The sequence below is a fragment of the Pangasianodon hypophthalmus genome, chromosome 11 (genome assembly GCF_027358585.1).
Source record: "Pangasianodon hypophthalmus isolate fPanHyp1 chromosome 11, fPanHyp1.pri, whole genome shotgun sequence".
NCBI classification, from domain to species: domain Eukaryota; kingdom Metazoa; phylum Chordata; class Actinopteri; order Siluriformes; family Pangasiidae; genus Pangasianodon; species Pangasianodon hypophthalmus.
This window is the reverse complement of record NC_069720.1, coordinates 5856934-5870529: the sequence shown is the minus strand read 5'-3', so window position 1 is coordinate 5870529 and position 13596 is coordinate 5856934. Positions and strand designations below refer to the sequence as shown.

Below are 13596 nucleotides of genomic sequence, written 5' to 3'. Positions count from 1 at the left end.
ATCCATGACACAAGTTAGTTCCTGTTATCACTTATGTTATAGTAGCAACTTTTATAACATGTTGCTGTTATAGAAAATTAATCGACACCTTCAGATTTGGGAATTCACAGCACTGTGGTGTAATTTTCTATAACAGAGGCTCTGACAGTAATGCAGCTGCAAATCACAGGTTAATATTAATGCACTCGTTCTAATATGTTCTTGTTTCTATAGTAACAGTTCATACACAAGGACTCGGATGGCAGACAAGCACATAACTTAAAGTTGATAATTAATAACAGAGTAAAAAGACATGCTGCTTTCATACACTGGATTTGGTGAAACTTTTTGTAAGGAGACATTTATTTCATGTTTATGGAAGGAGTCTCCAGTGTCAGCGCTTCGTAACAGGTCAGTACGTTTTCTGCCATGAGAGTCTTTAGGACAAGAGTTTATAGTTGTTTATAGATGCGATAACGCAAGTGATAACAGTGACTTGTTTCATGGACGTTCCACAACATTAACTGTAACTACAAATGGATAAAAACATATGCATAGTGTATTCTTTAATAAATTAAAATTTATAATTGCTGAAAAATAGCTGTAGTGTAAGAAGAATAAAACACTTCTAGACAGGCTGTTAGAGAAAAACAATCAACGATGGGTTGGTTAGATGATGTGGAGTGGCTGTTAATTATTTTTTTATGCTCCAAAGTATTTCATTCGTTACAAAATTAAAATCAATTGACCAGATAACACTTTCTTTATGAGAGGATTTTTTTTTTTTAAAGAGGACTTTTATTTTGAAATGTTTAGATTAAACTTTCAGTCTTCGCCTTGAGGAGGTCCTGGTGAAAACAGGAACATTTGTAGAGCGTTAAGTCGTCTGTATAAAAATAATAATAATAATAATAAAAAAGAAAAGGGAAAAAAAAAGAAATTAGCATAAAAAATTTTTGGATCTGAATTTAACGAACTGCAGTGTGCGCGAGACACATTAACGCGCGCATGACCTGACCGTTGAAAGCGCGAGCTGTTTGAAATTTCGGGCTCTCACGAGCTAAGGCTCATTCGCTAGTTAGCTAGCTAGCTAGGTGGCTACCGTTAGCTGCTCGGCTAAGAGGAATAACAACAGTAAGAATAATAATGAGCTCCAGCACTAAAGTGGTCCAGGTGACCAACGTGTCTCCGAGCGCGACCTCGGAGCAGATGAGGACTCTGTTCGGCTTCCTGGGAAACATCGACGAGCTCAAACTGTTCCCACCAGAGTGAGTACAAACTGCAGCGTTCTGCTGCGCTTAAAGACGTCGCTTTAACGGCGGAGTTCCAAACGGATGCCTGGTGAAACTCGAGCGCACTACATAAGGCGCAGGAGCTGTTCATTTTAACGCACTATGTAGTGCACTCAGTAGGGAGCAGAGAGGCATTTGGAATGCAGCCAAAGGCTGTTTAGCACAGCTAGGTATCGATGTAGCATACTGCTGCACATGTAGTACTTTAAATAATTATGAGCTATAACTAGTCGAAAACATCGAATTAATAACAATAAAAGCGAATTTATAAATGTATCTTTCTAATGTCGACTTTTCTTAACAGATATACATTAATGTTAGACTGTAAAATAAAAAAAAACCTAAAACTTCCAGAAATGAACACAGATTTAATACAACAGGGTTATATATCTACCTCTTTGTTTGTTTGTTTTATTTATTTCTTTATTTGCGTATTTATTTACTCACTTATTTACATATTTAGTTGGTTATTATTGCCTAATTTACTTTTTTATTTACTTGTTTACTTACTTTTTTTTTTTTTACTTATTTACTCACTTATTTACATATTTAGTCGGTTAATACTGCCTAATTTGCTTATTTTCTTACTTATTTACTTGTTTGCTTATTATTTTTTTTACTTATTTACTCACTTATTTACATATTTATTCAGTTCTTTACATATTTATATAATGACTTATTTATTTATTTATGTACTCCTTTATTTACATATAGTCAGTTATTCACTTATTTTACTGACTGATTTATTTAATTTTTAGCTTATTTACTTAATTATTTACATATTTAGTCGGTTATTACCAAATAATTTACTTTTATTCTTACTTGCTTACTTATTTTTTTATTTATTTACTGACTTGTTTACATATTTAGTCAGATCTTTACATATTTATTTACTGATTTATTTACTTATTTATTTTCATACGTACTCCTTTATTTACATATAGTCAGTTTTTCACTTATTTATCTGACTGATTTATTTAGTTTTTAGCTTATTTACTTACTTATTTACATATTTAGACAGTTATATACTCTATCTACTTGCTTACTTTTTTTTCTCACTTATTTATATACTTATATATTTAAAAATTCTGGTCATTTTTATGAAATGTGTTTAAATTATCCCAGTAACACTAATATGTTTCCTAATTTAAAGCTCAGTTTAAAAAATTTTTTTAAAAATGTCAGCTTTAATCATGAATCTAAATGCAAATTTAAACTAGGACAAGTGCTGTGTATATATATGATAGAAAACTTTATAAATAATAAAAATAATAATAATTTTAAAAAAGCTTTACTGGTTCTAATACATCTTTTTAAAGGTACATAGTTTCTATTCAGTGTACATAGGATAATTTTAATAGTTTCCATATAGCTCACAAACGTAAAACCAGCCCTTATTATTATTTTTATTTATAATAATAATTTAGCTAACTTGTATTCTTTTCTTTTGTCGTTTCCACCTGTACAAAAACATCCGGCTGCACTGCAGTTCAGGTAGGATGTATAGACATGGAGCGACTGTGAGTTATTTGGGATATAAACTATACGGAAAGTACGAGATTTAAGATGGCTTGTTGGGAGCAGGTGTGTCTAAACGTTATACGTACGTCTTGCAAAAGCCTTTATATTTTCTTCCAGTGATTCTCCCTTGCCTGTGACTTCCCGTGTCTGTTTTGTAAAGTTCCTCGAATCTGAATCAGTTGGCGTTTCGCAGCATCTGACGAACACAGTCTTCGTGGACAGAGCCTTGATCGTCGTCCCATTCGCTGAAGGTTTGTGTCTATCCTCACAGCAATCATGTCCCAACAGATAAAAAGTGAAATCAGTATGCAAAGAAATATATGAGTAGGAATAAGCTGATTAGAAAGAAATATACCTTTTTTAGAGTGCTTGCACATATGCATATACATTTAGTGTGTTTTAATGGAAGCTTGGTGTGTGTCCTCTCAGTGCTGTTCTTTAAACACGTCTGAAGCGATTCAACTCTGAATCGACTCGACTGCAGGAATATACAATAAAATGAACAAAATACAATGGTCATGCTTTTATTTTTTCTGTTTACGTCCATAATCTAAACCGCTCATCAGCGATATTTCAGTCTGTAGCCTATTGCAACAAAGCACGTGCTCTGGTGTTGGTTAGAAAAGTGAAAATCTCATTGGATTCTTATCAAGTTAATGAATTTGGTGTAAAATGGGTTTTCCCAAACCATTTGCTAGTATTTATTTATATGGGACACAGGGTCAAGGGTTCTTGTGTGGATATAAATCAAGTAGTGTAAAGTTGGATGTAAAGCCAGGATGAAATGCACATGTTCAAATATGTCTCCTGAGTATTCTGATCCCGTAAAATGGAGTCGCTGAGAACCCATGGGTTAAGCAAATATGGATCCACGACATACCTAAAAGCTTCAGGTCAGTCAGCAGCAGGTAGCCTCTAAGTCTAAGCCAGCCAAAGAGACAATGTTGCACTATATGGCCAAAAGTTTGTGGACGCCTGATCATGACACCCATATGCGCTCATCCCATTGCAGATATATTCCCCTTTGCTGTTATAATAAGCTCCACTCTTCTGGGAAGTCTTTCCACTAGATTTTGGAGCGTGGCTATGGGGATTGGTATCCATTCAGCCACAAGAGCATTAGTGAGGTCAAGCATGGATGAGGAGGTCTGGGGTGCAGATGGCGTTCCAGTTCATCCCAGAAGTGATCAGTTTGAGATCAGGGCTCTGTGCAGGACACTCGAGTTTTTCCACTCCAAACTTGGCAAACCTTGTCTTCCTGGAGCTCGCTTTGTGCACAGGGGCATTGTCATGCTGGAAGGTTTGGACCTCTTAGTTTCAGTGGAGGGAAATTGTAATGTTACAGCGTACAGAGACTTTCTATACAATTGTGTGCTTCCAACTTTATGGTAGCAGTCTGTGGGAAGAACTACATATGAGTGTGATGGTCAGGTGTCCACATACTTTTGGCCCTGTAGTGTAGGTTGACTCTGCATGCGTTGCTGCTTGCTCGCTGCATTCTTTTAATATGCAGTAATATGATTGGAGGCTAGTCTGTCATTTATATGGGTTATTAGTTATCACATGATTATTTTTTACTTAAATTCATCGTTAAAATGATATTTAAAAATCTCAACCTATATGTGTGGTGGTCTGGGAAAGCTGTCAAATTTTATCATTTTCTACTATATGTAGTTCTGAGAGCTACTCTCTCTTTCCTTAAAGGAAATATGTTTCTCTTTTGCATATATCTCAACCACAAGTAAATTTCTGGCATTTTAAAAATGATAAGGGATAAAATCACATTTAAAAATTTCCATTCCAATTCCACTGAATATATCTGATGCCCAATGATAAATGCTTCCCTCTACATTTATAACCTAATCTAGTTATGAAAAAGCATTACTGCCAAATTTAAAATAATTATAAGTTTACAATGGGAAATGAGTTTTCACTTTGATTATCAGCATCATCCACAGAAATCTCTGGCCCTGTTCACACCTGGCATTAACATTCATCCACAAGTGGGCAAACGCATAGCTGTTCCCACCTGGCATTATGAATGGATCTCCAGGAACCAACTTGTGATCTGATTTCATTCATTGTTTTCACTGGATAAAGGCTGTCCAGCACATTTATTGCGCCTTACTGGCTATTTCAAAAGTTTTAATGACATGGTCTAACGCTAACAAAGCTTATAAATAAATGAGAGATGAGATGACAGAAGCTATGAAAAGCAGCTGCTTTTATCTCTGCTGTTATAGCGTCACCTTTATCCACTAGCCTTGCCGCAGAGAGCTATACCTTTCAGCACAATTTACAAACAGTCTCCCAATGATGATGTATTCTCCCATTGGGGCAGTGACGCAAGTCTGTTAGTTGGTCCTTCACTGCTGTTCGGGAAGCATTGAGACACACTTGTATTCACACGCATGTTAATGCCAGGTGTTGACGCAGCCTCTGTATCATCACCTGAGGTAAAAGTCACTCACAGCCTTTAATCACAGTGTCTGATTACAGACTAAATTTATTAACCTAATGGTCAATTCATTATGGCATGTAACTATACAAAAGCTTGATCAAAATGTGACAAAAGCACTCTTAGCTAGCAAAGGTTTAGATGTCTTTAGGCAGACTGACAGCATTTACCGCTGTGTTTGTTAAACCCGATGTGATCTTTGCAGGAAGATGCCAAGGTAAGGTTATAAAGTAGCTTTTAAAAAACTTTCCACAGCCTTTTTTTGTAAAATATATTTACAAATGTCAAAATATTTTCTTGGTAGAAAAACTCAATTTTGACCAGAAACAGATTTTTTTTTTTTGGCTGTTTTCCAGAATTCAGATAATGGGTTTTCCCCGGCCACCACAATTTTTTTTCTAATTTGGCGCTGCAGGTTGGAAAGATTGCTGAGTTTTGGTGTAGAATGTTCTATTTATCTTTTCCACAAGAATCCCAAAAAGCCTGAGAACCGTATTAATGGTGGTTTTCTGTTTTTTTCTTCTTTGTTGTTGTGTTTTCCAGTTGTTTGTCCCTGATTCTACCAGTGCTATAAACCAGACCCCGCCGAAAATGCCATCCAACAATTTTATCCTCTGCAGCCCGTCCTATTTCTCTCTCACTCTGTCTTTCTCTCTCTCTCTCTCTCTCTCTCTCTCTCTCTCTCTCTTTCTCTCTCTCTCTCTCTTTATTGCTGTCTCTCTCACTCTCAGTAAAATGTTGATTACAGATTGACCCCATGGATTCTCACACAACATCCATTATTGAATTCTTTTGTTGATTGTTATAAAAAATGGGCTTTTGCTGGCAGGTCACACTTGTCCTCTCCTGCTGGTGTTCCTCAGTGTTTCTCACACACACATCTACACTTATCATAAGTAATTTCAGATAACTATAAAATGGATGCCAGCAAAAGCCCCCTGCAAAAAAAAAAAACAATCGAAGTCTGTTTTGTTTTGTTTTTTTCGCTAATGTCCAGTATGTAGGGTAAGTCAGTCCATTAGTAATGAAACTGTCCTTTGATGTTGATCCCGAATCATAAACTCTGTTTTGTCTATTTTGATGTTTTTGTGTGCTTTATAGCGAAGCAGTCGACGTGAGTCGCTTGTTCATAAAACAGCTAATGAAAATTGAAAGCAGCTCCCCTGGACAACCGGCTGTGTGCTTGCTTACATTTGGTTCATGACTTAGAAAAAGTTCAGGTGATAAAATCTTGGCAGTGTGTCTAGTGACATTTTTTTATAGTATCATGCAATTTTGTAAAAGGTCCTCTGAAAATCGAGCCTTGATGTAAGTGCAAATGTAGACTTGGCCAAAATTAGATTGTATTCTAAGGCTTCTGGGTCTGTTTTATGGAACAGACATAACAGAGCGATTGATTTCTGTCTCTGACCTGCAGGAGTGATCCCCGATGAGTCCAAAGCTCTGTCGCTGATGGCTCCAGCCAACGCCGTCGCAGGAATGTTGCCAGGCGGCGGGCTTCTCCCCACACCCACTCCAGTGCCATCTGTAAGCATTGCTCATTCTCTGTCCCTGCTTCTGACACACTGTTAAAATTTTTATCCATCCAAGTGTCTCCTGTGACAGATTGGTGGTGTTCCTCTTGGCTCTCTGGGTGGGCCTGGCATGGATGCTATGGCAGCTTTAGGCATTCCTGGACCCAATATGAACCCTCAGGTCAGTGAAAGCTCTTTTCAAAGCTCTTGAATATAACACTGTGTAGTTATGTTTATTCATTGCACCAAACCTAAAACATCTCTGTGTTTTATCTTTAGTCTCTGTCGGCGGAGCAGATTATGAAACTCATGGCGTCAATGGATCCCAAGTAAGCCTTTGAAGGGCTCTGTGTCTTAGTTTTTAAATATCTAGGATGTTAAAGGAACCATTTAGGGGGAAAAAAAACCCAGATAATTACAAATATAAATTTCCCTATTACCCCAAGTGTAGAAAGACATGTTTGGTGTCCAAAGTTTGCTTTTATTTTTTAGTTTTGCAATGTAGCATTCAGTTTAGCATTGTGCAGACTGCTTTCTAAAGTGCTATTCAGACGGGATAAGATTTCCAGTCATACGTTAGTAATTATGATCGCACAGGATAAGGGATCTATGTATAAATCAAAGAAATGGGCTCTTCATGATGTACACTTAAATTTCCATATACTACATCCACCTCATTTTATTACAAACTGATTGCTTTGTCCTTTATTATAAGCGCTTGTAGTGTACGTGATCATTAGTAGGTCATATGACCATGACATGTAGAGTATATAGGCTGTAGCCGTGCTAAGAACTCAATAACTTCCCTACAACCGCTGACAAGTCCATTTGTCTGCATTTTAATTCTCCTGCATTTTAATATAGTTTTGTTTTCAGCATGAGACAATGGGAAAGTCCATTTCCTAAATTGTCTTTACATTGAAGAGAGCATGCAAAACCTCTTTCCCCACAGGGAAACATAAATCTTTACCAGCACGTCAGTTCGGACAGGATATATACAGTTTCCTCTGGGGTTATTTCTGCTGGTCATTTTATAGGAAGTAAAATATGGCATAATCTCTCCAGACAGGTGAACGCACAGCCCATTTAAAACAATGACATGTTTGATTAAAATCCCAGAGATACTCTGATAATAATAATAGGGATAGGGATTAACTACAGATTGAATACAAATTGGAACTACAATATTTCACCTGAAGATTTCACCTTCCTGGTACAGACCAAAACCAAACTGAGGATTAAAGCAATTTGGCCTCAAGATGGAGCTGTGTTTAGCTCTGCATTGTGCCTTGTGTCCATTTTAATCAGTAACACTGTAATCGACTGCATCTGGGGTAAAAGGGATATTCTGTAGTAATGTATTTTGTGACCAAACCCTTGATAAATGACTACAGAGTAAAGGAGTCTAGCTTACAGTGTTGCTATTTTATTACAGGTTAAATCCATTGGCTGCTGGTTTAAACCTAAACGCTGGACTAAAGGCAGATGCGTCGAACAAGGAGATTGAGGAGGCCATGAAGAGGGTGAGAGAGGCCCAGTCTCTGATCTCGGCTGCCATCGAGCCTGGAAGTGAGTGCTAGTACATCATTAGAAACATTATTATAGTCAACCTGTGAAACAGCAGAGGAGTGAAAAATACCTTTGCACAGAGACATATTAGAGCTGTTCAAATGAATTGCACTGTTTAATACTGAATCCGATTTAGTGTTAAAGTCAAAGGACAGAAAATCTCCACTTTTAATTCCCACATCCTAATGCAAGTTTATTGAAAGACATTTCCAAACATTCTGGCAAAAAAGGCTTACTATAAGCATGAAAATGCATATGAGCAAATTCATAGGTTATGGCCTACTTCAATTTATTTGAAAATGATGTATCAAATTTATACTGAAAATCAAATTCAAGCACTTGGAGGCGCTCTTTCTCTGTGGCTGAATTTCAAATACTGCTCTTTTTAGCACACAGTGCACTACATAGATTCTAAAAAATTGTTACCTAATACCCTATGTAGTGCACATATATAGTGAATCAGAAGGCATATGGGATTTAGCCTGTCTGTTAGAGGATATTAAGGGCAAAAAAAACACACACAAAGCATTTTAACAAGGATCCTAGGTCACCTAAGAAGTATAAAATTTTAAATATAAAAAAGAAATATCAACAGAGCCATTGCTGTCTAAATAAATCAAAAATGAATCTGAGAGTTTTTTTTTTTTTTTTAATAAATTATTTTATGATAAAATTGATACTGCTTTCCTGACAATTTTTTTTTGCTTAGGAAAGTGACACAATTATAACGTTAAAAGAAACCTGACAGCCCTAGACTGCATTGCATCATTTTATTAAAATGTGTTTTTCAGATAAGAAGGATGACAAAAGGAAGCATTCAAGGTCGAGGTCAAGGTCACGGAAGAAGCGATCGAGGTCTCGCTCCAAATACAGGTTTGAGAAAACACTTTCCACACTGTTGTGCCTGTAAGAGTGGTGCAGTGTGCGCGTGACATGGTGGGATGCTGGTGCTATTTTGCAAACTCATGGTCTGTTGCAGGCGTTCCAAGAGCCGGTCACGGCGACGGTCTCGCTCCAGGAGCAAGAGGAGGTCTAAGAGCCCCCGCAGGAGGAGATCTCACTCTAAAGACAAGAGGAAGCGCTCCAGGTCAAGGTGGGTGGAGTAAGAGAAATGTAAAATTACACTGACTGAGGTGAAAGAATGAGTGAACTAAAGACAGAAAGAAAGACAAATAAAGCCACTTTCCAAGCCAAATGACACCAAGTTCAATCAAGCAATTGTATTTTAATGCCCCTAGAAAAGTTTTAAAAATGTCCACTGAGCTAAAATATTGTCCTCAAATTGCTAATCAATAAGCATTATATTTGTTTTCTTCACGTAGGGATCGGAGAAAGCGCTCGAAAACTCCTCCGAAGAGCTACAGCAGTGGCAGACGCTCCCGCAGCACCAGCCGGTAGGTTCCAGGAAATCTTACGGCATGTGACACACATTTAATTTTTTGTTTGGCTTGAATATGAGAGACTGAATTCTGTTTACATAGTGGTAGATTGATTGTGCAATTCTATGTGTCACTGCCTCAGAGAGGGTAGAGGAGAAGAATCTTAAGAATAAAAGAACTTTAGTTTGTGCAGTTTGCGCTGCAAGCATAAAACCTAATTCATTAAATGTGGGTTTTTTCCTCCTCTTTCCTTCAGCAAACGGCACAGGAGGAGCCGCAGCATCTCCCACTCACCGAAAAAGTCCAGATCTCCAAAGAGGAGGCTCTCTAGATCTCCTTCTCCCAGGAGGTATAGCTCGGCAGTTCAGCAGAAGAAAAAAAAACTATGACTTGTCTTAGGAATAATAACATACCATGAACATATTATTTTCTTATGTAGAGACACCAAAAATCGATCCATGTACTGTTTAAACACACTGGAATGTAGCCTTCGTTATCATGTTTGTGGACTTAGCATGAAGTCCCTGCAGCTACAGAGTAATATCAAATAAAAGTTGATCAAAGCCCACTTAATACTTTTTAAAATATTTATTTTTAGTATTTTTAGTTCCTCAGTTATTTGGCTTTACCTTTCCTGTTATAGACTAATATTTATGTTGCAGGTGAAGTATTCCTTTTAATTACGTGGAAAGGAATTATTTATAGGCTACAGTGCTTAGAAATTAAAGGAACAGAACAAACTAATGCCTTCTGAGCATCAAAATATATTAAAACCTCAGTTTTATATTGCCGAAATGTGGCCATGGTAGAAACAAGATTTGCAAGGAATAAAACAAATTGGGGGTGTGCTGTAACAGAAAAATAATCAGTGACATGGTGGTCAGAGTTGCTGCCCAACATTATAAATAAAGTTATATAATAAATTATTATATAACCACAGCAATTTGCTAATGATTTCGGTTTGTACATTATTATTGAACAGTACTTAATACTTTTTTTTTTTCTTTTTTTAAATCTAATTACAGTTACATTTAATATTGTGGAAAATCTGCAAAACATCAGAGTGGCTATAAACCAGCCTCTGGTCTTAGTGACTGTTACAGAGTGCTGACACTGGAGACTCCTTCCATAAACACTAAATAAAAATGTCCTTTTTATATGGTTTAAAATGAATATAAATGTGCAGCTCCTTAATAGAAAATAAATCAACACCTTCTGACCAAGTAGATTCCAGAAAAAAGTAACAGATAAGTCAGAGGCAAAGAAGTCTTAAATAATCTTAAGTAAATGATATTTTGTATTTACTTATCAAATTTGTCTATTTCAGGCATAAGAAGGAAAAGAAGAAGGACAAGGAACGCGAAAGAGACCGGGACAGAAAAGAAGACCAAAACCGAGACAAGAGAGAACGTTCCACCAGCAAGAAGAGCAAAGACAAGGAGAAGGAGCGAGACAGGAAGTCAGACGGCGAGAAGAGCGACGTGAAGGTCCATGAAACGTTACAGTTCTCTGATCTCTGACTTAGAACCTGAACATCGAGCTTACGTCTGCCTCGTGTCTCTCCTGCAGGTGATCCGGGATTATGATGAAGAAGAGCAGGGCTACGACAGCGAACATGAGGAAGAGCGGGAAAGGAGCCCAGACATGGCGCCGTCTCCGCACGCCGACGGCGCTGGGAGGGGAGAGTCAGACCAACACAGCGACGAGCAGCAGGACGAAGACATGGACATGAGTGACTGATGGCATGCACAGGAGCAGCACATGATTCTGACATACCTTTTAAAAAATTTGCTCATGTAACACTTATGGTTATAAATTAAAAGTGATAGTTTGGCCAAAAATTAAGTTTCTTTAATTTTTCCCTTACAGCAAATGTAGTCAGTTAGACCAGACGTGTTTGGTGTCCACAGTCTGCTCCTTTAGTTTTGTACTGGAATGAGCCAAATGATGTGTTTTGAGGTGTGTGTGTGTGTGTGTGTGTGTGTGTGTGTATGTATGTGTGTGTGATGATTCAGGTGTTCAGACGTCTGGCTGATCAGCTACATTTGGAATAAAAGGAGCATTGTGTTAACGTCACAACTATCACTTTAAGGTTATTCACTGCGGAGCTGATGTTATTGATGAAAAAATAATGTCGGGATATTTTCCATCACATTCACTAGAATGTTCCTTTTATGTGACTACATCTCCCTAAATACTGCTGTACTCACCTGTAAAATGTAGTTTTAATTCTTTTAATATTCTGCCATCGATCTTTCAGTACTTTTTTCAGTGTAAAAATCTATCATCGGAATATTTGTGTGCTGATTAGTTATTCTCATTAAACAAATCTGACTCGCTTTCCATTTCACACAAGTTAATCATATATAAAAATCTGACGTGCTGCGTGTGACACTTCTTACTGTCGAAAGCTGGGGAGTGTTTGCAGGGGTGCTGTGGAAAAAACACTGCACTTGGCTTTTTTTAATTTCTGATTTAATTTAAAGTTACAACTGCTAATGTTACTGTGAATATTACTGGTCAGTAGGCTTGATTTTGATTTTTTTTTTTCCCTGCTCGAAGGTTACCATTTAAAACAATTGCGTTAAACAATTTAATCATCCACAACCAATAGGAACGGGGAAACATTTCCACCATTTCAGGATTAAGAAGGAGAGAGATATGGGAGAGAGTAATATTATTACTGACCGTGCAGATGGGAGTGTAAATTGGATTTGTTGAGATGATTAAATCGATATATCGCACAAGCCTACTGGTCAAATATGTTTGTTGCATTTTGGTTTTTTTTTTTTTTTTTTTTTTTTTGCACAGCCATGTATTTTTTCCATATCCCCAGATTGTAGATTTCCTTAGAGAATGGTTAATTATGGTTATTATTTGCAGTGTTGTGAAAGTTGAAAATAAAACTTCAAGTCTTGTGATTTATTACTTTAATTTATTTGTGGTGATAATGGTTTGATCTGTAACAAGTCCAGAACAGTCTGAGTTCTGTGAGTTGAAATATTTACAAGTGTCTGAGCCAGGAAATCACCAAACCGTTCTGGACTCCAGGACTGAAACTAAGGACTCGGCATTTAGGATAATAAAAGAAGGTGTTACTTATTCTGGATACTCTGCATTCTGAATAGTTCAGTTCTAATCCGTATCTATCACGCTTCAGGATTCAGATGCTTCTTTAGACCTCAGTTAAGCTCTAAACTGTAGACTTGTGGTCAATTTTAATTTTAATTCTTCAACTAGAGCTGTGCATCGAGCCTGAGACCCTGTGGGATACAACAAAAAGGTCGTTTGTCTCGTTGGCAGTCAGATATAAAGCTCATGGGATTAAGTAAGGCTCAGTGACTAACACAGGAGTGTGCTGGACACAGCAGTTTGCTCCTGCTTCACAATGTTTTTACTGCATTTGTTCATTCATCTACAGCAGGGGTGTCCAGTCTTATCCACAAAGGGCCAGCATGGGCGCAGATTTCATTCCTATCAGGCAGGAGCCACACCTGATTCCACCTGTTTAATCAGTTAACCTTGGCTTTCAGTAGACTCAGGTGTGGCTTCTGTTTGGTTGGAATGAAAACCTGCACCCACACTGATCCTTTCTGGATAAGATTAGACACGCCTGATCTACAGTAAATGCTTTGTTCTGGTCAGGGATGCTGTGATTCACAAATTTTTTATATATATATATTTTTGGGCATTATAACCAAATAAGCCTATTAGGACATGTACAAAAACAATGGAATGGGTGGGATTGGTCAGAATTTGCTTGATGAGCTGTTAATATTTTTAGTGATAATACATTTATCATGTTTTATTAATATTAATTCTGAAAAGCTTGATTAAGGGTTAAAAAAAGGATAATGAATTATAAAGGGTGTTTTATTATATGG

At 37.2% G+C, this 13596-nt stretch overlaps 1 protein-coding gene across 2 annotated transcripts; it reads left to right on the top strand.

Moving 5' to 3' along the window:
• The first annotated feature begins 806 nt into the window (after positions 1–806).
• Positions 807–12646, top strand: srsf11 (serine and arginine rich splicing factor 11). Of its 2 annotated transcripts, XM_026930587.3 has the most exons (12): positions 807–1247; positions 2910–3043; positions 6668–6777; positions 6856–6945; positions 7044–7093; positions 8200–8333; positions 9125–9206; positions 9313–9426; positions 9656–9727; positions 9969–10061; positions 11040–11199; positions 11282–12646. In XM_026930587.3, exons 1-12 carry the CDS (start codon positions 1126–1128, stop codon positions 11450–11452), a joined length of 1332 nt encoding a protein of 443 aa, XP_026786388.1. In that variant the 5' UTR covers positions 807–1125; the 3' UTR covers positions 11453–12646. The 2 variants fall into 2 exon arrangements, with proteins under 2 accessions (XP_026786388.1, XP_026786389.1); XM_026930588.3 differs by lacking the exons at positions 807–1247; positions 2910–3043 and adding an exon at positions 6352–6470.
• The last annotated feature ends 950 nt before the right edge of the window (positions 12647–13596 follow it).

Coding starts and splice junctions, on each gene's coding strand:
- srsf11 (XM_026930587.3), top strand. CDS start 1,126: ATGAGCTCCAGCACTAAAGTGGTCCAGGTGACCAACGTGTCTCCGAGC. Junction 1,248..2,909: donor CTCAAACTGTTCCCACCAGA/GTGAGTACAAAC, acceptor ATTTTCTTCCAG/TGATTCTCCCTTGCCTGTGA. Junction 8,334..9,124: donor GGCTGCCATCGAGCCTGGAA/GTGAGTGCTAGT, acceptor TGTGTTTTTCAG/ATAAGAAGGATGACAAAAGG.